Raw genomic sequence first — 25,635 nt, 5'->3', positions numbered from 1 at the left:
GTCCTGGCCACAATGTCGGTCGGCTTCAGCGCAATCAGCTGGTCCCGGGTGTAAACAAACCAGTTATGTTGCTGCACAGCAGTGGACCAGGAGAGTGAAAGAAGAACAAAAACAGACCAAGACTCTCTCTACTAGCAGGTTTTGCGAGTGCACAGCTTCATTAAGTTGCCTTGTCAAATAAATAAAATATTAGAAAAATAAATAAAAGCTTAAAAATGTTGTATAATTAAAAAGAGTTCTGTGGAAAAACTGTGCAGTAAAGAAAACAAATCAGTGATTCTCAACCAAATACAGCTTCACTTCTCACTCAAAGTCCAGAAGCCACATTGAGGATCTCCTATTTTGGATATAATATTTATATTGGGGGTCCTCTCTGTGTGGAGTTTGCATGTTCTCCCCGTGTCTGCGTGGGTTTCCTCCGGGTTCTCCGGTTTCCTCCCACAGTCCAAAGACATGCAGTGAGGCCAATGGGACATGCTAAATTGTCCCTGGGTGTGAGTGACGGTCTGTGTCTGTCTGTCTGCCCTGCGATGGACTGGCGACCTGTCCAGGGTCTATCCTGCCTTCCGCCCTGCTGACTGCTGGGATAGGCTCCAGCACCCCCCTGCGACCCTGACAGAGAAGCAGCTTAGAAAATGGATGGATGGATATTTATATTGGAGAAGAAACAGGTCATTGGAAAGGATAAATGTGCTGGGCAAAGATGAAGATGATGGACTCAATAATAATAATAATAATACCTCTCCATGAATCACCACCTTATCGTGGTGGAGGGGTTTGCGTGCTTGAATGATGCTAGGAGCTATGTTGTCTGGAGCAAAAGCTCCTGGTAGGGTCTCCCATGGCAAACTGGTCCTAGGTGACAGGTCAGACAAAGTGTGATCCATAATAACCTCTATGAAAACACAAAAACTGGACTTGTGTACCCTGCCCGGAACAGGGTTACCGGGGCCCCACCCTGGAGCCAGGCCTGGGGGAGGGGCTCGCCAGCGAGCGTCTGGTGGCCGGGCATTTACTCATGGTGCCTGGCCAGGCCCAGCCCGAAGGAGTTACATGAGTCCCCCCTCCCATCGACCCACCACCAATGGGAGGGGCAGTAGTAGGGGTTCGGTGCGTTGTGTATCGGGCTGTGTCCAAAGGCGTGGGCCTTGGCGTTCTGATCCTCGGTTGCTGAAACTGGCTTTTGGAACTTGGAACGTTACCTCACTGGCGGGGAAGGAGCCTGAGTTGGTGCGCGAGGTTGAGAGATACCGGCTAGATATAGTCGGGCTCACCTCAACACACAGCTTGGGCTCTGGGTCCAATCTCCTTGAGAGGGGCTGGACTTTATTCTTTTCTGGAGTTGCCCATGGTGAGAGGCGGCGGGCAGGTGTGGGCTTTCTCATAGCCCCTCGACTCGGTGCCTGTATGTTGGGGTTTTCTCCGGTGGACGAGAGGGTAGCTTCCCTACGCCTTCGGGTTGGGGAAAGGGTCCTGACTGCTGTCTGTGCTTATGCACCGAACAGCAGTTCAGAGTACCCAGCCTTCTTAGAATCCATGGGAAGGGTGCTTGAAAGTGCTCCTCCTGGAGACTCTATTGTCCTACTGGGGGACCTCAACGCTCACATGGGCAATGACAGTGAGACCTGGAGGGGTGTGATTGGGAGGAATGGCCTCTCTGATCTGAACCTGAGTGGTGTTCAGTTTTTGGCCTTCTGTGCAAACCACAGTTTGTCCATCACGAACACCATGTTTGAACACAAGGATGTCCATAAGTGCACATGGCACCAGGACACCCTAGGCCGCAGTTCAATGATCGACTTTGTAGTCGTGTCATCAGACTTGCGGCCATGTCTTCTGGACACTCGGGTAAAGAGAGGAGCTGAGCTGTCAACTGATCACCACCTGGTGGTGAGTTGGATCAGGTGGTGGGGGAAGATGCCGGTCAGACCAGGCAAGCCCAAACATATAGTGAGGGTTTGCTGGGAATGTCTAGCAGAAGAACCTGTCAGATTGATCTTCAACTCACACCTCCGTCAGAACTTTGACCAGATATCGGGGGAGGTGGGGGACATTGACTCAGAATGGGCCATGTTCCGTTCCTCCATTGTTGAAGCGGCTGACTGTAGCTGTGGCCGTAAGGTAGTTGGTGCCTGTCGGGGCGGTAATCCTCGAACCCAGTGGTGGACACCCCAGGTGAGAGATGCTGTCAAGCTGAAGAAGGAGTCCTACCAGGCATGGTTGGCCTGTGGGACACCAGAGGCAGCTGGCAGGTATCGACAGGCCAAGCAATCTGCGGCTTCAGTTGTCGCCAAGGCAAAAACCCGTGAATGGGAGGAGTTTGGTGAGGCCTTGGAAAGTGACTAAGTCGGCTCCAAAAAGATTCTGGCAAACCGACTCAGAAGGGGAAAGCAGTGTGCCACTAGCACTGTATATAGTGGAGATGGTGTGCTGCTGACTTCGACTGAAGACGTCATTGGGCGGTGGAAGGAATACTTTGAGGACCTTCTCAATCCCACCGACATGTTCTCCAGTGAAGAGGCTGAGTCTGGGGACATGGGAATAGGCTTGTCCATTACTGAGGCCGAAGTCGCTAAGGTAGTTAAGAAGCTCCTAGGTGGCAAGGCTCCAGGGGTGGATGAGATTCGCCCTGAGTTCCTCAAGGCTCTGGATGTTGTGGGGCTGTCTTTGCTGACATGCCTTTTCAACATTGCGTGGACATCGGGGGCGGTGCCACTGGATTGGCAGACTGGGGTGGTGGTGCCTCTTTTAAAAAAAGGGGACCAGAGGGTGTGTTCCAACTACAGGGGAATCACACTCCTCAGCCTCCCTGGTAAGGTCTATGCAGGGGTACTGGAGAAGAGAGTCCGGCTTATAGTTGAACCTCAGATCCAGGAGAAGCAGTGCGGCTTCCGCCCTGGTCGTGGAACACTGGAGCAACTCTTCACCCTCTCCAGGATTCTGGAGGGTTCATGGGAGTTTGCCCAACCAGTCCACATGTGCTTTGTGGATCTGGAGAAGGCATTCGACTGTGTTCCCTGGGGTATTCTGTGGGAGGTGCTTCGGGAGTACGGGGTACATGGCTCTTTGCTACGAGCCATTCAGGCCCTGTACAAACAAAGCTGGAGTTTGGTTTGCATAGCCGGCAGTAAGTCAGACTCGTTCCCAGTGAGAGTTGGACTCCGTCAGGGCTGCCCTTTGTCACCGATTCTATTCATAATTTTTATGGATAGAATTTCTAGGCGCAGTTAGGGGATGGAGGGTGTCCGGTTTGGTGACCTCAGGGTCACATCGCTGCTGTTTGCAGATGATGTGGTCCTATTGGGGACATCAGGCCGCAAACTTCAGCTTTCGCTGGATCAGTTTGCAGCCGAGTGTGAAGCGGCTGGGATGAGAATCAGTACCTCCAAATCCGAGACCATGGTTCTCAGGCGGAAAAGGGTGGAGAGCCCTCTCTGGGTCAGGGATAGGCTCTTGCCTCAATTGGAGGAGTTCAAGTATCTCGGGGTCTTGTTCACGAGTGATGGTACAAGGGAGCGGGAGATTGACAGGAAGATTGGTGCTGGGTCAGCAGTGATGCAGGCTCTTTAACGGTCTGTTGTGGTAAAGAAAGAGCTGAGCCATAAGGCAAGGCTCTCGATTTACCGGTCGATCTACATTCCCACCCTCACCTATGGTCATGAGCTTTGGATAATGACCGAAAGAATAAGATCGCGAATACAAGCGGCCGAAATGAGTTTCCTCCGCAGGGTGTTTGGACTCTCCCTTAGAGATAGGGTGAGAAGTTCAGTCATCCGGGAGGGACTCAGAGTAGAGCCGCTGCTTCTTCACGTCGAGAGGAGCCAACTGAGGTGGTTCGGGCATCTGGTTAGGATGCCTCCTGGACGCCTCCCGGGAGGTGTCACAGGCAAGTCCACCTGGGAGGAGACCCCGGGGAAGACCCAGGACACGATGATGTGACTATATCGTTCAGCTGGCCTGGGAGCGCCTTGGAGAGCTGGTGGAAGTGGCTGGAGAAAGGGAGGTCTGGGCTTCATTTCTTAGGATGCTGCCCCCGCGACCCGAACCCCGGAGAAGCGGAAGATGATGGATGGATGGATGGATGGATGGATGGATGGATAATAATAATAATAATAATAATAATAATAATAATAATAATAATAATGTATTTGTGTGAGGTGTTTGACAGGCTGAAATGTCATTGATCTTTACAGAAACACCAGCCTGATTCATCTTGATGTTCTTTATATGGAACATCTGTACAGCCGTGTTGAGTTATACATGACTAATGACAGTTTGTGATTATGAGTGAAGGAAAGTTTGTAGAGTAGGTTTAACTGAACTCAGCTCTGTGTTTAAATGATTAAACACTGATAGACGTTTCTTGTCTGTGTCTGTAAAGAAGTGAACAGCTGAATAGAGGAGCTGCTGCTTTTAGCTCAGTAATGTTTGAATAGATTCTGTTTAATGTTGTTTTTCTCTGAATGGGAGCTAAAAGAAAAGCTCCCAGTGTTTGTACAGAGCTGCGTACCTTTATTCCTACACATCAGAGCACCCACAGGACTGAACAGAGCTGTTAGAGCTGAGCAGATGGTGGATGAAGCAGTCTGGAATAATCCAGTTCAGCATGTGGAGCTGAGCAGAGCTGTAAACAATCGTTCCAGGCTCATTAACTCAACCTGACTGAGTGAGAACTGTAGACAAGCACATTATAGTGCTATGAAGTGCTATGTGGTGGGGATAGTGTGCCTTCTGTGCTGTAGACTGAGGTTCAATCCCCCACCTGGGTAAGCCCCCTACACCATACCAATGAGTCCTTGGGCAAGACTCCTAACACTACCTACACAGGCCTACGTGTGTAAAATAATAAAATTGTAAGTTGCTCTGGATAAGAGCGTCAGCAAAATGAAGAGTTAGAAAACTTTTCTTTTATATATTTAGCTTCACTCAGAACAGAATGAGGGGGCAGGACCAAATCCTGGATTTGGGATTTTTTTTTTCTCAAAAAGTACTGAAGAAAAGATGAAGATAAACTGAACATTCAGCTTCAAAACTGCAGCATCTTCTTCAAAGTGTTTATTTCAGTGAAAACAGTTCAATTGCTCGTTTCCACATGAAGTAAATTTGTAGGCTGAACTGATGAGCCGTTCTTTACAGTGAGACTCTTCAAAACTGTAAATAAAATATCTTCTTATTAAAGAGCTCAAGGACGCACTGATAAAGGCTTCTCAGTGTTTTACTGAAACCTCTTACTAATAACTTTCAGTCCATTTTAGATCAAAATAAGACCCTCAGACAAACAACATAACTTTAATAGCCTTTAATGGGGTCATCAGTCATGCTTTTATTCCAGCTGACCAGCAGAACAACTAACTACACAAATGTTTGATGTGTTGAGCAAAAGCTGCATATTGAGATGTTGTAACTGAGTTGGTGAATACCCGCCACCTGCTGGCCAAAACCTGCAAGTACAACAAACTATCACCATGCGTGCATGGGAGTGGCCTCGTGATGTCACTCAGAAGAAACGAAAGTAAAGGGAACTTCATAAACAGAATCCAGTTCTTCCAGCAGGACACAGTTTCCAGTCTGAAGGTTCTCCAGCCAGGAACTCAGTGAAACTCTACAGATAAACTCTGAAGAAGCAGAAAAACAGACCAAAGGAGAGAAAGTGAAAGTGGTAATGAGTCTAAGTTTCTTACTGTCTGTTACTGAAAACACATCCAGCTGTTCAGATCATTTCTGTCCGTCACTGTCGGTCAGGGTTTGTCAGTTTGGTCCGTGTTTTACAACAGAAGCTGTGATCGTTTGTTCAGCTACTGATTCATGATTAACAGGTAGAACGTGAAGCTCATCAGTCAGACTAATGTGAGTGATTAGAGTACATATGTCATGAGCACATCTCTTTATTTTTTTCTTCTTTACATTGTTATTTTGAATAAAAATCTTCATGAAAGATGTTTTAAGTTTTCTTTGGTCTCAAATCTCCCTCACGGTATCTCTGTGTCTCCTCTGTCAGTCATGGCTTCCTCCAGCAGTCTCCTGTCTGAAGATCAGCTCCGGTGCTCCATCTGTCTGGATGTGTTCACTGATCCAGTTTCTACTTCATGTGGACACAACTACTGCTGGGTCTGTCTCAAAGAGTACTGGGACAGCAGTTCACGCTGCCAGTGTCCAGTCTGTAAGACAGAATTCCCAACAAGGCCTGAACTGTCTGTGAACACGTTCATCTCTGGACTGGCTGCTCAGTTCAAGAAGTCAGTTCAGGTCAAATCCAGCAGAGCTCCAGAGAAACGTCCCTCCGAACCTACAAAGGTTCTGTGTAACTACTGCAGTGAGGAAAAGCTGGAGGCTGTAAAGTCCTGTCTGGACTGTGGAGTCTCTTACTGTGAGACTCATCTGACGCCTCATAAAACTACAGCTAAACTGAAGAAACACAAACTGGTGGACCCTGTGGAGAACCTGGAGGACTACATCTGCCAGAAACATGAGCGACCCCTGGAGCTGTTCTGTAGAGACGACCAGACGTGTGTGTGTCAGTTCTGCACTGAAGGAGACCACAAGACTCACAGCACTGTCCCCATAGAGGAGGAGAGTGGAGAGAAGAAGGTGAGGAACATTTAGAAAGAATTATTAACCTTATTTGCTTTTCCATTAAAAGAAATTCTCAAACGATATTGTTCAAATTTGTTTATTTATCACAGATTCAAATGGGAAAGACACAGGCAGAAGTTCAGCAGATGATCCAGGATCGACTGAAGAAGATTGAGGAAATCAAACAGTCTGTAGAGCTCAATCAAGTGAGTCTGAGCTGAATCCTATTGCTTATTTACTCTGCAGGCATTTCTGAATGCTCATAATAAACACAATGAAAATCAAATCATCAAACTGCACAATCTTTACAATCAATTTGAACTGTGAAATCTATTAAAAATTCCAGAATATTAATATAACAAAATATTATTTCTTCTCCATTTGGGCATTATGGTGCATTAAATGTACTTGATAACTGAAGTGGTTTTACAAATATTAAACAGTATTTTGTTGCTCTTGTTTAATTTGTATCTGGAAAGTGTGACTTTTTTCACTTTGTTCATCAAGTGTCTGTACTGGGGCTACTTTTATTGTCTTTGGACATGCTGCTACATGCTGTAGTTTGATGAATATGGGACACTCAATAGGACAGTTTAAAAAAAAAGTCCAGGGTGTTGAATTCCACAGCAAACTAATGAGCAAATGATATCTTGTAATTGATAGTTTGTTTTACAAGTTAGTGGTTCTATTCTTCACACTTGAATATTGAAAGCATTCGTAAAAATATATAAACATTTCTCACCCTGCGGGATGCTAAAACACTGACTTTTGCTTTTCTTTTATTTTGTTCAAATTATTGTTCTGTACTAAAGAGGTTCTGTATTAACAATGTCATTATTGTCTCTTGTTAGAAAAGCTCAGAGAAGGACAAAGCAGACAGTGTGGAGGTCTTCAGAGCTCTGCTGCGCTGCATTGAGAGAAGCCAGGCGGAGCTGCTTGAGGTGATGGAGGAGAAGCAGAAAGCAGCAGAGAGGCAGGCTGAAGAGTTCATTAAAGAGCTGGAGCAGGAAATCACTGAGCTAAAGAGGAGAGACACTGAGCTGGAGCAGCTCTCCCACACTGAGGACCACCTCCACCTCCTACAGGTCAGAGTCCCTCTGTTTCTCCATAGTAATGCAGTCCATCACAGGACAGCGCTGCCCATGCTGAGGGGTTTCTCCTCTCTCCTGCTGGACTGTAGGTTTACCCGTCCCTCTGCAGCCCTCCACCCACCAAGAACTGGACTGAGGTCAGGATTAACTCTCATCTGAGGATGGAGACTCTGAGGAGAGCTCTGACTCAGCTTCAGGAAGAGTTCAGTAAGGAGATGAAGAAGGTTGATGAGATTGGTAAGTCTTTAATGATCAGTAAGACATTTTGATGTTCAAGTCAAAGTCAAAGTGAGCTTTATTATCATATCTTCTCATGGTAGATGCGCTGAGAGAGAAACAAAATGTAGTTTCTCCAGGACATGATGCTACATTTAACATAGAATAGCAGCAGAAAACAGTAAATACAAACTATACAAGGATTATAAATGAATATTCCCCTGAATTTTCAATAACTGCAACTGTACAATCGTTAAGCTCAAGACAAGAGATGAAGCAGACCATGGGTTGGTCGACAGCAGCAATGACAGAGCTGTGTGTATTGTTTATCGGTAATTTAGCAGTCACAAAGATTAATAAAACTGCTGGCGTTGTACAGATTAAAGTGGCTGTGCTTATAAAGTCAGTGAGGTTAAAGTTTCACAGTGGAGTGACTGAGTGCGGAAGTTAAAGTGCAGCAGAAAAAGTTAGTTAGTAATATAAGTTAGTAATATAAATTATATATATATATATATATATATATATATATATATATATATATATATATATATATAAAATAATAAAAAATTAAAAATTAAATATACACAAAATCTAGAGAAGTTATAAAATGATACACAGAATATAGTGAAATATACACAAAATATAGACATAATATACACAAGACATAGAGACAGTATACATATAAAAAGCGACTTGAGTGACTGTGTTGTTGTTCATTAAAGTGGCTTAGTGTTAAGGTGTTATTGTCCATAGCAGAGATGATAATAATAATAATAATACATTTATTTAAAAGCGCCTTTCAAGAGACCCAAGGACACTGTACAATAGATAATAAAAGAAGAAAAAAGGTAGATAAAAAGTAATTTTATATTTATAAAAATAATCATGAACAAACATACATAGACACATACATAACCATAAACATAAACACATAAAATAAACCATATGCTAGTTTAAAAAGATGAGTTTTGAGTCGGGATTTAAAAACATCAACAGATGAACAAGCTCGCAGTTCATCAGGAAGACCATTCCACAGCTTTGGACCCGCAACACAAAATGCTACAGTAATAATACTGACAGAGTGACCGAGTGAAATGGTGATTGGGGACGGACCCACAGCTTCACAGCTTGTTCAGAAGCCTGACAGCCTGTGGGTAGAACCTGTTCATTAGCCGGGTGTTTCTAGCCTGGATGCTGTGGAATCTCCTGCCTGATGACAGGATGGTGGTACAGGCAGAATGCTGGGTGAAGCTGTCTGACCAGATCTTTTTGATCTTCCTGAGGCAGCAGGACTGGTAGACGTCCTGTAAGGCTGGTAGTTTGTTGCCTATGATGGCTTCTGCCGTCCTCACCGCTCCTCTAAGGGCCTTGCGGTCACAGGCAGTGCAGCTGCTGTACCAGACAGTGATGCAGCCTGTGAGAAAGCTCTTTATGGTGCACCTGTAGAAGTTGGTGAGGATCTGAGGAGGCAGACCAAACTTCCTGAGCCTACCCAGGAAGAAGAGACACTGACAGGCAGATCTCACAACAGTGTTGGTGTGGAGGGACCAGGTGAGGTCATCAGTGAGGTGTACGCTGAGGAACTTCACACTGCTGACTCTCTCCACTTCAGCTCCATTGATGAATAGGGGAGAGTGACCACCCCTCTGCTGTTTCCTGTAGTCCACGATCAACTCCTTCGTTTTACTTATGCTGAGACAGAGATTGTTGTCATGGCACCACTCTGACAGAACACTGACCTCATCTCTATAGGCTGCTTCATCACCATCAGTGATGAGGCCCAGGATGGTGGTGTCATCAGCAAACTTGAAGATGATGCTAGACGTGTGTTTGTTTGCACAGTCATGTGTACACAGGGAGTACAGGAGGGGGCTGAGCACTGTTGCCCTGATGCTCCGCAGTCTTCTTCCAGATGGGAGTGATATATACAGACTGTGTGGTGGATGAGAGGGATCCTCCTTCATGCTGCATGCTTTCCTTTTACGCCATTTATTGCAGATGTCCTTAATGGGAGATAAGCTTGACCCAGTGATGGACTGGGCAATGCTTTCCAGTCTGTTTCTATACCAGGCAGTGTTGCTGCAGATCATGATGCTCTCTTTGAAGCTTTTGTAGAAGCAGTTGAGGATGGGTCTTGGCAGGCCCACCCTATGAGGCGTCTATGTCCTTCTGAGGTCTACAATCATCTCTTTCTTTCCTGGTCAAATTCAGAGAGCACCAGCGCTCCAGCTGCCTCACTTCCTCTCTGTATGCTGTCTCACCATGGTTGGAGATAAGCCCCACAACTGTAGTGCCACTTTTTCTTTTTTACCCTCAGCAGGGATCTCCTCATTCACAGACAGCACATGGTCATTGGGGTAGGCAAGATCCTCACTGCTGCCTCAGTGTTGGACACTTCTAAATGAGCGTAGAAGCTGTTTAAAGCACCCGGGAGGGCAGAGTCATTAGTGCAGGCGAGTTGATTCTTCCCTTTGTAGTCAATCGTAATTTAAATGCTCTGTCACATCACATCATGGGTCAGTGGTTATGAAGTGCTCCTGTATTTTTTTAGAGCACATGCCTTGGCTCTCTTGATGCCAGCAGTGAGGCTCTTTGTAGCTGCCCTGAGTGTTGCTCTGTTACCTCATATGAATGCCCCATCACAGGACTTGAGCAGGAAACAGACCTCAGTGTTCAGCCAGGGCTTCTGGTTTGGTAGTTTTGGTGGCAGTTCTTCTGATCACTACATCGTCCACACACTTGGTTAAATAGCCAGAGACAGACGATGCTTGTTCATCAAAGTCTGTGAGATCCCTCCATGTAGCATTATTCTTAGACATCCAGTCAGTGCATCTGAATCAGTCCTGTAGTGCAGAAACTGCTCTGTCCACACTTTTACGGCTTTGTGACTGGTTTCTCTTTGTTAGTAAACAGGGAACAGCATCACATTGTTGTGATCTGAGAGTCTGAGGTGGAGGTTTATGCTCCCTTTGTATTCTCTCGCGTTGTTGGGAAGGAAATATGTTAGGAAAATTTGGGGAGAATGAGCTGTGCTGACTGTACCATAGATCTGAACTCTGAGGATAAAGACAGTAGAGAGCTCTTTCGGTACATAAAGGGGCCGGCACTTTAGCGTTACGTATTTACAGAATTACGGAAATGGTCAGCAGACATGAATTTGTAGGTAGAATAACCCAAGACGTCATTAAGATTCTGATACTCAAAATGAAAGTTTGGGATGTGGAAGTTTTGGAAGTTTGGGACGTGGAGCATTTATAAATTTGATTATAGATTTTTTTATAGATTCAAATAACAAATGATGTCATCCTTTATTCTTCTAATACAGAAATGAAGAGACTTCAACAATATGCAGGTGTGTGGATTCTCACTGATACATAATATTATTGAGTAAAATATATGAGTCTGCATTAGTGTGAGTATGGTTAGTGTTAAAATGGGTTAAACTGTGTGTTTCTCTCTCAGTGGACGTGACTCTGGATCCTGATTCAGCTCATCCCTTCCTCATCCTGTCTGATGATGGGAAACAAGTGAGAGATGGAGACAAACGACAGAATCTCCCTGATAAACCAGAGAGGTTTGATCGCTGTGTCAATGTGCTGGGAAAGGAGGGGTTCTCCTCAGGGAGATTTTACTATGAGGTTCAGGTCAGCGGGAAGACTGAGTGGACATTAGGAGTGGCCAGGGAGTCCTGTAAAAGGAAGGGGAAGATTACAGCCAGTCCTGAAAATGGATACTGGACTGTGAGGCTGAGAAATAAGGCTGAGTATACAGCAGCAGAGTCTCTCCCTGTCTCCCTCTCCCTGAAACAGCCTCCCCAGAAGGTGGGGGTGTTTGTGGATTATGAGGAGGGTCTGGTCTCCTTCTATGATGTTGAGTCCAGGTCTCATATCTACTCTTTCACTGGTCAGTCTTTCACTGAGAAACTCTATCCATTCTTCTGTCCTTGCCTCAACGAAAGAGGTAAAAACTCAGCACCGCTGATCATCACACCTGTTAAACATCAGAAATGAGGTTCTTTTTCTTCATTAAAACCTTTTTATTTGAGAAAAACTTGCACTCTGACATTTGAAGTATCATATACCAAACCCTGAGTAAAGACAAAGTAAAGGAAATTCTTTTCCAGCAAACTTTTCAGAAATGTACCCTAAATGGCAAAAACTCACTAAAAATTGCTGAAATATTTTTTTTACATTTAATTAAATGTCTTGAACTGATTTTCACACTGTCTTGATCTTCAAAGAACAAGGAAATCATTTTCTTGTCAAAACCTAATTTTTAACAGATTAAAGCATCAAGATCAATAAATCATCAGACATGACTAATTAAGTTTGAAAATTTTGAATTATTTACTGCTCACAGTTACATCACGAAGCTCTGAGTTAAACAGTCATCCTGAGAAGTTCTGCTGATTCTGTCAGACTAGAACTTTCTCTGGAGTCTCCTCCATGTTTCCAGTCTTCAGCTGTGCAGTTCTACTTAAAGCTTCTGAGACTGGGAGATGATGGTGTTTCCTCCAGCTGTTGGACACAGTGTCTAGTTTTGGACTGTGGATAAAAACCTGTACACACATTTTTTGAATATTAAAACCCAAATCTTGAACTCTGAGTTTCAGCCTGGTTCTGTGGTTCCTTTAGTGGGTTTGAAGTTCCTTTGGGGTTCTTTTAGCGGTTCTTTGGTTCTTTGACCAGTTCTATGGTTTGGAACGGGAAATCAAAGACACTAATGCACTTCTTATCAGTGCAGTGAAGCTGCTGAGAGTCGGACAGATAAACATGAGGACGTTTACAGTGTTTAGAAAAGTGTTTCGCTCAGTTCTGCAGCTTTAATCGTGTCTGTGTGAAGTTACAGGTGTTCAGATGTGGTTTGTGCTTTGACTTCTCTGACTCCTCAGCTCAGAGCTAAAACCCACGACATCACTATCTCACACTGTACCCCAGCTGCTCTAAATCACATTCATTCAGATCTTAATGTACAACAAATAGTTCTTCTGTATATCAAATGAAATAATGCCATGTTATTTTTTATAATTTTCTATTCAGTACAGACCTTAAGAAACTATTAATACTTTGGAAATGTGTCTGGAATCTTCATACAGAATAAATCATAAAGAAGCATAATCTGAAGAGCTTGACTAAGTCGTGGCCATGCATTATGATCTCATTCCCACACGTTAATAAGGTGCCACACGTTATTTTTATTTATACAGGATGCCGTCATCAGGGCTCCATAAGCCCGTACAAACTATATGTGAGAGAAACAATATAGGGACGAAACTGAACTGCCCCCATTTGACGGGGACTTCGTGCTCCTAAGATCAGCGGCTGACGTGCCCAAGTTCACAGAGTTTTCTGTCGGTGTTGTGCCGGACTCCCCTATGTGTGCGCGCATCACACAGGCAGATGGACACTAGATTACATTCTGTCTTTCAGTCATAATGACCAGCACTGTATTCTGGTGATGAGGGACACTCAGGAGAGCCTGTCGTTCTGCTAGAGAAGCGCTCTTTACTGACACCTGCAGAAAAGGCTCATACAGGGCAGCCAGTTAGCGACGAAAGTCACCTCCACTCTCTCCACTAATAGAACATCAACACACACATAGAAAACGTTATATAGCCTCCATAATGCCAGATCTAGACTGACCTTCTCAACGCTCACGCTCGATCATTTTAACCGCGACAGCCTGATTTCTGAGCTCCTGCAGTGGGTGCACTCTGCACCCAGTTAAAATCAACCCTTTATTCCATTGCTGTTTGATTGATTTTACCATCAGTCTGTGAAGCTGTATAATGAAGCGGTTTCTTGTTTTTCGGATAACAATAACAGAATGAAAAACGAGATTTTATTTTTGTCCCAAAACTGGATTTTGAATTAAAAACCAAATGAACAGAAGCTACACGGACCCAGACAGTGCAGCAAAGCCAATCAAAGCCTTCCTTCGTCTATGTGATGGTGTCACACTGGAGACAGAGCATCACTTCAGCAGGTCTGGTCAGAGTCTGACTGTGTCCGAATAGTGGAATAAAGTCCTTTTTTCCAACCTGCTTTCCTTTATTTTGCCTGATCTGGTAGATATGGGCATCCACAGGCTAGTCAGCTCTGCTAATATATTTATTGTGGTGTCGGGAATCTTCGTGTCGATCAAAGAACAAAACAGAAGAAAATAAAACACATTCCAACAGAGGAATCACAGATCCGGTACCATGAGACTGACACTGAGCCTTTTTTCAGGCTGAGTGAGAGTGGGAATGTAGATTTATTAGGGTGGGAACAAGCTGTGAGTGAAATTCCTAAACCAGTCCATGAAGATTGAAGCTCATAGTTTAGCTTGGCGAGGACTTGACGAGGTTCCACTGAATAGATTTTGTGCATCGAGCGCATCTCTGACTAAACTACACGCAAGGATGTTTCGGATGTTTCATTTTGAGGAACGAATGTGAGCTAACAGTCACATTTTGCTGTCTAGCTTGTGTCATGGATTGCGCTCAGGATGGTAAAAGAGACTAGAAAAATCTTAGACGGTTTTAGAGGGGCTCTCACTTGGTCATGGCTAATTTCATCACAGCTCGTCATCAAAAGTTTGAAGTGCATGAATCAAAATGAGAGAACTTGTAATTAAGTAAAGGAACTACGTTCTTAAAGAAAAGATTGTTATTTGAGGTTCTTCAGTAAAGAAAATGATTCTCTAAAAAACCTTGAACACTGAAAGAAACCTTTGCCTGATTAAATGGTTCTGTGCATCATAAAAGGGTTCTTCAGATTGATGGAGAAAGTGCTGTAGATGGTTCTTTTTTGAAAAGGGAGAATAGAGATAGAGAAACTCTATCCATACTTCAGCCCCTCTGACAATGTTGGAGATAATAACTCAGCGCCGCTGATCATCACCCCTGTTAAACATCAGAAATGAGGTGATTTTCTCTAATAAAACCTTTTTATGTCACAAAATAATAACTGAATAACAAAATAATAACTGTGCATAAAAACAAGTTTTTCATTAAATAAATAACTAAAGTATCATTATTTAAAAAACCAATGAAACTCAGCTTCACTAAACTTGGACAAGGGTGTTCCATCCATCCATCCATCCATCATCTTCCGCTTCTCCGGGGTTCGGGTCGCGGGGGCAGCATCCTGAGCAATGAGGCCCAGACCTCCCTTTCCCCAGCCACTTCCACTAGCTCCCTGGGAGGGATTCCGAGGCGCTTCCCAGGCCAGCTGGGCGATATAGTCACGCCAGCGTGTCCTGGGTCTTCCCCGGGGTCTCCTCCCCGGTGGACTTGCCTGTGACACCTCCCAAGGGAGGCGTCCAGGAGGCATGCTAACCAGATGCCCGAACCACCTCAACTGGCTCCTCTCGACGTGGAGAAGCAGCGGCTCTACTTTGAGTCCCTTCCGGATGACTGAACTTCTCACCCTATCTCTAAGGGAGAGTCCAGCCACCCTGCGGAGGAAACTCATTTCGGCCGCTTGTATTCGCGATCTCGTTCTTTCGGTCATTACCCAAAGCTCATGACCATAGGTGAGGGTGGGAACGTAGATCAACCAGTAAATCGAGAGCCTTGCCTTATGGCTCAGCTCTTTCTTTACCACAACAGACCGGTAAAGAGCCCGCATCACTGCTGACCCAGCACCAATCCGCCTGTCAATCTCTTGCTCCCTTGTACCATCACTCGTGAACAAGACCCCGAGATACTTAAACTCCTCCACTTGAGGCAAGAGCTCATCCCCGACCCAGAGAGGGCTCTCCACCCTTTCCCGCGTGAGAACCATGGCCTCGGATTTGGAGGTACTGATCCTCATCCCGGCCGCTTCACACTCGGCTGCAAGCCAATCCAGTGAAAGCTGAAGTTCACGGCCTGATGTCCCCAATAGGACCACATCATCTGCAAACAGCAGCGATGTGACCCTGAGGTCACCAAACCGGACACTCTCCATCCCCTGACTGCACCTAGAAATTCTATCCATAAAAATTCTGAATAGAATCGGTGACAAAGGGCAGCCCTGACGGAGTCCAACTCTCACTGGGAACAAGTCTGACTTTCTGCCGGCCATGTGAACCAAACTCCTGCTTTGTTTGTACAGGGCCTGAATGGCTCGTAGCAAAGAGCCATGTACCCCGTACTCCTGAAGCACCTCCCACAGAATACCCCAGGGAACACAGTCGAATGCCTTCTCCAAATCCACAAAGCACATGTGGACTGGTTGGGCAAACTCCCATGAACCCTCCAGAATCCTGGAGAGGGTAAAGAGTTGGTCCAGTATTCCACGACCAGGGCGGAACCCGCACTGCTCCTCCTGAATCCGAGGTTCGACTTTGAGCCGGACTCTCTTCTCCAGTACCCCTGCATAGACCTTGCCAGGGAGGCTGAGGAGTGTGATTCCCCTGTAGTTGGAACACACCCTCCGGTCCCCCTTTTTAAAAAGAGGCACCACCACCCCAGTCTGCCAATCCAGTGGCACCACCCCGATGTCCAAGCAATGTTGAAAAGTTGTGTCAGCCAAGACAGCCCCACAACATCGAGAGCCTTGAGGAACTCAGGACGGATCTCATCCACCCCTGGAGCCCTGCCGCCAAGGAGCTTTTTAACTACCTTAGCAACTTCGGCCTCAGTAATGGACAAGCCTATTCCCGTGTCCCCAGACTCTGCCTCCTCACTGGAGAACATGTTGGTGGGATTGAGAAGGTTCTCAAAGTATTCCTTCCACCGCCCAATGAGGTCTTCAGTCGAAGTCAGCAGCACACCATCTCCACTCTAGACAGTGCTAGTGGCACACTGCTTTCCCTTTCTGAGTCGCCTGACGGTTTGCCAGAATCTTTTCGGAGCCGACTTAAAGTCACTTTCCAAGGCGTCACCGAACTCTTCCTACACCCGGGTTTTTGCCTTGGCAACGACTGAAGCCGCAGATCGCATGGCCTGTCAATACCTGCCAGCTGCCTCTGGTGTCCTACAGGCCAACCATGTCCGGTAGGACTCCTTCTTCAGCTTGATGGCATCTCTCACCTGGGGTGTCCACCACCGGGTTCGAGGATAACCGCCCCGACAGGCACCAACTACCTTGCGACCACAGCTACAGTCAACCGCTTCAACAATGGAGGAGCGGAACATGGCCCATTCTGAGTCAATGTCCCCCACCTCCCCCGATATCTGGTCAAAGTTCTGACGGAGGTGTGAGTTGAAGATCAATCTGACAGGTTCTTCTGCCAGACGTTCCCAGCAAACCCTCACTATACGTTTGGGTTTGCCTGGTCTGACCGGCATCTTCCCCCACCACCTGATCCAACTCACCACCAGGTGGTGATCAGTTGACAGCTCAGCTCCTCTCTTTACCCGAGTGTCCAATACACATGGCCGCAAGTCAGATGACATGACTACAAAGTCAATCATTGAACTGCGGCCTAGGGTGTCCTGGTGCCATGTGCACTTATGGACATCCTTGTGTTCAAACATGGTGTTCATTATGGACAAACTGTGGTTTGCACAGAAGTCCAAAAACTGAACACCGCTCGGGTTCAGATCAGAGAGGCCATTCCTCCCAATCACACCCCTCCAGGTCTTACTGTCGTTGCCCACGTGAGCGTTGAAGTCCCCCAGTAGGACAATCGAATCTCCAGGAGGAGCACTTTCAAGCACCCCTCCCAAGGACTCTATGAAGGCTGGGTATTCTGAACTGCTGTTCGGTGCATAAGCACAGACAACAGTCAGGACCCGTTCCCCAACCCGAAGGCGTAGGGAAGCTACCCTCTCGTCCACCGGGGAAAACCCCAACCTACAGGCGCCGAGTCGAGGGGCTATGAGAAAGCCCACACCTGCCCGCCGCCTCTCACCATGGGCAACTCCAGAAAAGAATAAAGTCCAGCCCCTCTCAAGGAGATTGGACCCAGAGCCCAAGCTGTGTGTTGAGGTGAGCCCGACTATATCTAGCCGGTATCTCTCAATCTCGCGCACCAACTCAGGCTCCTTCCCCGCCAGTGAGGTAACGTTCCAAGTTCCAAAAGCCAGTTTCAGCAACCGAGGATCAGAACGCCAAGGCCCACGCCTTCGGACACTGCCCGATCCACAATGCACCACACCCCTACTACTGCCCCTCCCATCGGTGGTGGGTCGATGGGAGGGGGGACTCATGTAGCTCCTTCGGGCTGGGATCAGAGGAATCAGGAATGCATGAAGACCCAAATGATCATCAGCATGACCTCACTCAATAATAATAATAATAATAATAATAATGTATTTGTGTGAGGTGTTTGACAGGCTAAAATGTCACTGATCTTTACAAAAACACCAGTCTGATTCATCTTGATGGTCTTTATGTGGAACATCTGTACAGCTGTGTTGTTATATATGACTAATGACAGTTTGTCATTATGAGTGAAGGAAAGTTTGTAGAGCAGGTTTAACTGAACTCAGCTCTGTGTTTAAATGATTAAACACTGATAGACGTTTCTTGTCAGTGTCTGTAAAGAAGTGAACTTTAATAGCCTTAAATGGGGTCATCAGTCATGCTTTTATTCCAGCTGACCAGCTGCACAACTTACTACACAACTGTTTGATGTGTTGAGCAAAAGCTGCATATTGAGATGCTGTAATTCAGTTGGTGGATATCCGCCACCTACTGGCCAAAACCTGCAAGTACAACAAACCATCGCCATGCATACATGGGAGTGGCTTCATGACGTCACTCAGGAGAAATGAAAGTAAAGGGAGCTTCATAAAAAGAAGTCAGTTCTTCCAGCAGGACACAGGTTCCAGCTTGAAGGTTCTCCAGCCAGGAAACTCAGTGAAACTCTACAGAACTCTGAAGAAGCAGAAAAGCAGACCAAAGGAGAGAAAGTGAAAGTGGTAATGAGTCTAAGTTTCTTACTGTCTGTTACTGAAAACACATCCAGCTGTTCAGATCATTTCTGTCCGTCACTGTCGGTCAGGGTTTGTCAGTTTGGTCCGTGTTTTACAGCAGAAGCTGTGATCGTTTGTTCAGCTACAGATTCATGATTGACGGGTAGAATGTGAAGCTCATCAGTCAGATTAATGTGACTGATTGAAGATCCACATTTCATGAGAACAAGTCTTTTTCTGTTGACATCCAGTTAAAAGAAATACACAGTAGTGTTTATTAAACCACTAAGAATTGTCATGAATTGTCATCTCCTCTGTCAGTCATGGCTTCCTCCAGCAGTCTCCTGTCTGAAGATCAGCTCCAGTGCTCCATCTGTCTGGATGTGTTCACTGATCCGGTCACCACTTCATGTGGACACAACTTCTGCAGGGTCTGTCTCAAAGAGTGCTGGGACAGCAGTTCACACTGCCAGTGTCCAGTCTGTAAGACTGAATTTCCAACAAGACCTGAACTGTCTGTGAACACGTTCATCTCTGGACTGGCTGCTCAGTTCAAGAAGACAGTTCAGGTCAAATCCAGCAGAGCTCCAGAGAAACCTGACAAATGTCAGGTGCTCTGCGATGTCTGCTGTGAAAAGAGAAGTGCAGCTCTGAAGTCCTGCCTGTTCTGCATGGCCTCTTACTGCAAGACTCATCTGGATCCTCATGAGAGAATCGTTTCATTCAGGAAACACAAACTGATGGACCCTGTGGAGAACCTGGAGAACTACATCTGCCAGAAACATGAGAGACCCGTGGAGCTCTTCTGTAGAGACGACCAGACGTGTGTGTGTCAGTTCTGCACTGAGACAGACCACAAGACTCACAGCACTGTTCCTATAGAGGAGGAGAGTGGAGAGAAGAAGGTGAGGAACATTTAGAGAAATGTTCCCTCTGTTCTGTTGTGTTTGGGTTTAAATGAATGAGTGGTTTTGTTATATTTTGTCCTTTTTTATAGACTCAGCTGGGAAACACACAGGCTGAAATTCAGCAGATGATCCAGGACCGACTGAAGAAGATTGAGGAAATCAAACAGTCTGTAGAGCTCAATAAAGTGAGTCTTACCTGAGTTTTAACAACGTCTTTCTCAGACTCAGACAGGATTTATGTCTGGTTGTAACAAAGAAACAGTTTTGGTGAAAGTTGCCAGTGATGTATGAATATTGATGAGAACACAGTATCAGTGCTTGTTCTCTTAAACATGCTGCAAATGACAGTGTAAATCCATATAGTTCATACTGCTCCATGCTAGACTGGATTTTTTAAAAATGTTCTGAAGTGCTTTTACACAGATAAACCTGACAGACAGTGTTTTGGTTCTCTTGACAAATTTAACAAATGGAATGTGTGACATGTTTTGTGGAGTGCCTCAGGGCTTTATTCTGGTGCCACTTTTATTTTCCTTTTACATGCTTCTATTCAACTATATTATGAGTGAATATGATGTCAACTCCATGGCTTTGTTGATGATATTTCTATTGCACCTGTTGATCAACTGGTTACTGGTTAGCTAGTATAATAAGTTGAATGAATGACTTTGTAATATGTCAAAATGTTTAACTGTCTACTTCAAAACTGTGGAATTCCCTCCCACAAGACATTCGTCAAGTATCCATTGTTACTATAAAAAAGTGTACAAAGGTGTGTGAAAGTTTGTGAATCCTTTGGTATTTTCTGTATTTCTGCATAAATTTGACCTAAAGCTTCATCAGATTTTTACACAAGTCCTAACAGTAGATAAAGAGAGCCAAATTAAACACACACTATATAAGACATGTGTTTGTCATGGTTACATGGGAAGCAGGAACCATTCCCAGCAGTCATTAGGAAGAAGGCAGGCAAAATCTTTGACAGGGCCCCAGTCCAATGCACTGCAGACACAGGGGCAATTCAGAATGTCCAATTACATCTTTTTGGTTTAAATGAGAAGCGTAAAGTATGGAGAAGGGAAAAAACTTGTGTAAAAGCACTGAATTCCAGCAAAAACCTTATCCCATCTGTGAAACATGGTGGTGGTAGTATCATGGTTTAGGCATGTTTTGCTGCATCTGGGCCAGGACAGCTTACCATCATTGAAAGAACAATGAACTCTGAATTATAGTAGCAAATTATAAAATAGGAAGCTGATGTGCAGAACTAATCAACAGTTACCGGAAACATTTAGTTGCTGTTATTGCTACACAAGAGGGTCCAACCAGATACTGAACGCGAAGGTTCACATACCTTTTCCACTCACAGACACATAATATTGGATAATAAATAAATGACCAAGTCTTTTTTGTCTCATTTGCTTAGTTTGGTTCTCCTTGTCTGTTTTTAGGACTTGCGTGAAAATGAAGTTTTAGGTCAACTTTAGGCAGAAATATAGAAAATTCTAAAGGGTTCACAAACTTTCAAGCACCACTGAAGCTTAAAACTACTGCTGTACTTTTTAAATTTGCACTACCATTTAATATTTTTTCACTGTCATGTTTTATTTAGGTACTTGTGGATTAAAATTCCTGGTTTTACTCATTAATTTTATTACTTGTGTAAAGGTTTTGCTTCCTTTATTATTCTCTGTTGTTCTTTTAGGATGAAATGTATATTCTTTCTCTGTAAAGCATTTTGAGCACTTCTTTATTAATAGTGTTATTACTAATATTGTCTCCTGTTAGAAAAGCTCAGAGAAGGAGAAAGCAGACAGTGTGGAGGTCTTCAGAGCTCTGCTGCGCTGCATTGAGAGAAGCCAGGCGGAGCTGCTTGAGGTGATGGAGGAGAAGCAGAAAGCAGCAGAGAGGCAGGCTGTAGAGTTCATTAAAGAGCTGGAGCAGGAAATCACTGAGCTAAAGAGGAGAGACACTGAGCTGGAGCAGCTCTCCCACACTGAGGACCACCTCCACCTCCTACAGGTCAGAGTCCCTCTGTTTCTTCATAGTAATGCAGTCCATCACAGGACAGCGCTGCCCATGCTGAGGGGTTTCTCCTCTCTCCTGCTGGACTGTAGGTTTACCCGTCCCTCTGCAGCCCTCCACCCACCAAGAACTGGACTGAGGTCAGGATTAACACTCCTCTGAAGGTGGAGCCTCTGAGGAGAGCTCTGACTCAGCTTCAGGAAGACCTCAGTAAGGAGATGGAGAAGCTTGATGAGAGTGGTGAGTATTTTACTGATCAGTAAGTCATTTTGATGTTCAATGAAAAAGAGAGTTTAGGATGTCATTAAGGTCCTGATCTGAAAAGGAATGTTTAGTAAATGAAGTCTTTAGACACTGAATTATAATGTTTTATCTATTAATACACCCATCCATATATATTACTACACTTTGTTACTTGGTCATCATATTGAAATGCTGGTATTTAATTAAGTAAGGTTTGAATCATAACGCTAAACGTTATTGTCGATTGTTCTCTTCCAAACAGAACTGAACAGAATTGAACAGTATGCAGGTGAGTGCTCACTGATCACATGATACAGTCCAGTACAAACAGTTTTAGTAAAATTAATATAGAATGATTGTGTTTTGTTGATTTTCTAAGTGAAAATAAGTGAACACGTCTTCTACAGAGAACAGATTGATATGGCATTTTCTGCTAATATTAGTGTACATTTTCTATTTTTTGTTGAGCTTAATATTTCGGAAAAAAAAATAAAGGACAAAATGTGCCGTGTTTTATTTTTTTCAGTGTGTTGAGTTGCACAGTTCTGTAATTGTGTATTAAAATGTGCAGAAGTGTGTTCCCTATAGAGAATATGTTAACTTATTTACAGCCAAACTTTTGCACATGACTGTGTATAAGAGTAAACATGTAGGATTCTGTTGCCTTAAATGTTGTTATTTCTCTCTCAGTGGACGTGACTCTGGATCCTGATTCAGCTCATCCTAAACTCATCCTGTCTGATGATAGAAAACAAGTGAGACACGGAGACAAACGACAGAATCTCCCTGATAAACCAGAGAGGTTTGATTGCAGTTTGTGTGTGCTGGGAAAGGAGGGGTTCTCCTCAGCGAGGTTTTACTATGAGGTTCAGGTCAGCGGGAAGACTAAGTGGACATTAGGAGTGGCCACAGAGTCCAGTAACAGGAAGGGGGAGATTACACTGAGTCCTGAGGATGGATACTGGACTGTGTGGCTGAGAAATGAGACTGAATATGAGGCTCTGGACTCTCCTTCTGTTCCCCTCTCCCTGAAACAGGCTCCCCAGAAGGTGGGAGTGTTTGTGGATTATGAGGAGGGTCTGGTCTCCTTCTATGATGTTGAGTCCAGGTCTCATATCTACTCTTTCACTGGTCAGTCTTTCACTGAGAAACTCTATCTGTACTTTAACCCCTGTATTAATGATGAAGGTAAAAACTCAGCACCGCTGATCATCACACCTGTTAAACATCAGAAATGAAGTTCGCACTCTGACCTTTGAGATGTCATATTTCAAAGCAATATATTTCAGAAATGTGCTCTAAATACAAGAAAAAATAATAAAATGAATCATGTAAATAATTAATTAGCAAACTTAAACTGGTTTTCTGACAGAAGAAGACGTTTTCCTCAGCACAAGCAGACTGTACATGTAGTTCATATTCATTTCGAACTGTTTGAAGCATAAGTGTGTGAAGTTTCCATTAAATCATCAGAAAACACGTCTTAAGAAGTTTGAAAATATGAAATTATTCATTACTTTCAGGTCCATCATGAGGCTCTGAGTTAAACAGGTTCTTTTTCTTCATTAAAACCTTTTTATTTGAGAAAAACTTGAACTCTGACATTTGAAGTATCATATACCAAAGCCTGAGTAAAGACGAAGTAAAGGAAATTCTTTTCCAGCAAACTTTTCAGAAATGTACCCTAAATGGCAAAAATTCACTAAAAATTGCTGAAATATTTTTTTTACATTTAATTAAATGTCTTGAACTGATTTTCACCCTGTCTTGATCTTCAAAGAACAAGGAAATCATTTTCTTGTCAAAACCTAATTTGTAACAGATTAAAGCATCAAGATCAATAAATCATCACATGTGACTAATTAAGTTTGAAAATTTTGAATTATTTACTGCTCACAGAAGCTCTGAGTTAAACACAGTCATCATGAGAAGTTCTGCTGATTCTGTCCGACTAGAACTTTCTCTGGAGTCTCCTCCATGTTTCCAGTCTTCAGCTGTGCAGTTCTACTTAAAGCTTCTGAGACTGGGAGATGATGGTGTTTCCTCCAGCTGTTGGACACAGTGTCTAGTTTTGGACTGTGGATAAAAACACTGTACACACATTTTTTTAATATTAAAAACCAAATCTTAAACTCTGAGCTTCAGAAACAATATAGGGACGAAACTGAACTGCCCCCATTTGACGGGGACTTCGTGCTCCTAAGATCAGCGGCTGACGTGCCCAAGTTCACAGAGTTTTCTGTCGGTGTTGTGCCGGACTCCCCTATGTGTGCGCGCATCACACAGGCAGATGGACACTAGATTACATTCTGTCTTTCAGTCATAATGACCAGCACTGTATTCTGGTGGTGAGGGAGACTCAGGAGAGCCTGTCGTTCTGCTAGAGAAGCGCTCTTTACTGACACCTGCAGAAAAGGCTCATACAGGGCAGCCAGTTAGCGACGAAAGTCACCTCCACTCTCTCCACTAATAGAACATCAACAAACACATAGAAAACGTTATATAGCCTCCATAATGCCAGATCTAGACTGACCTTCTCAACGCTCACGCTCGATCATTTTAACCGCGACAGCCTGATTTCTGAGCTCCTGCACTCTGCACTCTGCACCCAGTTAAAATCAACCCTTGATTCCATTGCTGTTTGTTTGATTTTACCATCAGTCTGTGAAGCTGTATAATGAAGCTGTTTCTTGTTTTTCGGATAACAATAACAGAATGAAAAACGAGATTTCATTTTTGTCCCAAAACTGGATTTTGAAATAAAAACCAAATGAACAGAAGCTACACGGACCCAGACAGTGCAGCAAAGCCAATCAAAGCCTTCCTTCGTCTATGTGATGGTGTCACACTGGAGAAAGAGCATCACTTCAGCAGGTCTGGTCAGAGTCTGACTCTGGATAGTGGACAGTGGAATAAAGTTCTTTATTCCAACCTGCTTTCCTTTATTTTGCCTGATCTGGTAGATATGGGCATCCACAGGCTAGTCAGCTCTGTTAATATGTTTATTGTGGTGTCGGGAATCTTCGTGTCGATCAAAGAACAAAACAGAAGAAAATAAAACACATTCCAACAGAGGAATCACAGATCCGGTACCATGAGACTGACACTGAGCCTTTTTTCAGGCTGAGTGAGAGTGGGAATGTAGATTTATTAGGGTGGGAACAAGCTGAGAGTGAAATTCCTAAACCCGTCCATGAAGATTGAAGCTCATAGTTGAAGGCAGAGTTGAGGAGCTCTCATCAACATTGCCTGACCGACAATAAGTCTGTAGTTAACCCATGGATGTAGTGTAAGGTAGCATGGATGAAAAGCCCCTAAAAGCCCCTAAACGTGTTTAAAAAGGACCTCATTAACTGAAGCAAACAACAGTAATGTTAATTATGCATGACGACTTCTCGTCTCATACGTCTCGTTTCTGGTGCTCCAAATACAAGGTTGGACTGGCCTGCTGGAAAGCCCTCCAGATCATCTGACTGCTCCTGAGTTAATGTCTTGAGGTTCAAGGACTTGACGAGGTTTCACTGAATAGATTTTGTGCATCGAGCGCATCTCTGACTAAACTACACGCAAGGATGTTTCGGATGTTTCATTTTGAGGAACGAATGTGAGCTAACAGTCACATTTTGCTGTCTAGCTTGTGTCATGGATTACGCTCAGGATGATAAAAGAGACTAGAAAAATCTACGACAGGTTTTAGAGGGGCTCTCACTTGGTCGTGGCTAATTTCATCACAGCTAATCATCAAAAG

General features: G+C 44.4%; 2 protein-coding genes across 3 annotated transcripts; both read left to right on the top strand.

The window, feature by feature from the left end:
- The first annotated feature begins 5,516 nt into the window (after nucleotides 1-5,516).
- LOC108441969 (E3 ubiquitin-protein ligase TRIM39-like) lies at nucleotides 5,517-12,492 on the top strand. The gene is made up of 7 exons (XM_037533885.1): nucleotides 5,517-5,659; nucleotides 5,999-6,588; nucleotides 6,684-6,779; nucleotides 7,425-7,658; nucleotides 7,754-7,901; nucleotides 11,206-11,232; nucleotides 11,343-12,492. The coding sequence occupies exons 2-7, from the start codon at nucleotides 6,001-6,003 to the stop codon at nucleotides 11,888-11,890; spliced, it is 1,641 nt and encodes a 546-aa protein (XP_037389782.1). The 5' UTR covers nucleotides 5,517-5,659; nucleotides 5,999-6,000; the 3' UTR covers nucleotides 11,891-12,492.
- LOC108415183 (nuclear factor 7, brain-like) lies at nucleotides 5,553-23,749 on the top strand. 2 transcript variants are annotated; one of them, XM_037533932.1, is made up of 7 exons: nucleotides 5,553-5,659; nucleotides 19,033-19,616; nucleotides 19,709-19,804; nucleotides 21,408-21,641; nucleotides 21,737-21,884; nucleotides 22,150-22,176; nucleotides 22,578-23,749. In XM_037533932.1, the coding sequence occupies exons 2-7, from the start codon at nucleotides 19,035-19,037 to the stop codon at nucleotides 23,123-23,125; spliced, it is 1,635 nt and encodes a 544-aa protein (XP_037389829.1). In that variant the 5' UTR covers nucleotides 5,553-5,659; nucleotides 19,033-19,034; the 3' UTR covers nucleotides 23,126-23,749. The 2 variants fall into 2 exon arrangements, with proteins under 2 accessions (XP_037389829.1, XP_037389826.1); XM_037533929.1 differs by lacking the exon at nucleotides 5,553-5,659 and adding an exon at nucleotides 18,222-18,717.
- The last annotated feature ends 1,886 nt before the right edge of the window (nucleotides 23,750-25,635 follow it).

This window comes from Pygocentrus nattereri, chromosome 2 (assembly GCF_015220715.1).
Source record: "Pygocentrus nattereri isolate fPygNat1 chromosome 2, fPygNat1.pri, whole genome shotgun sequence".
Taxonomy (NCBI): domain Eukaryota; kingdom Metazoa; phylum Chordata; class Actinopteri; order Characiformes; family Serrasalmidae; genus Pygocentrus; species Pygocentrus nattereri.
The sequence above is the reverse complement of the archived record's forward strand: the minus strand, read 5'-3'. Positions and strand labels throughout refer to the sequence as shown.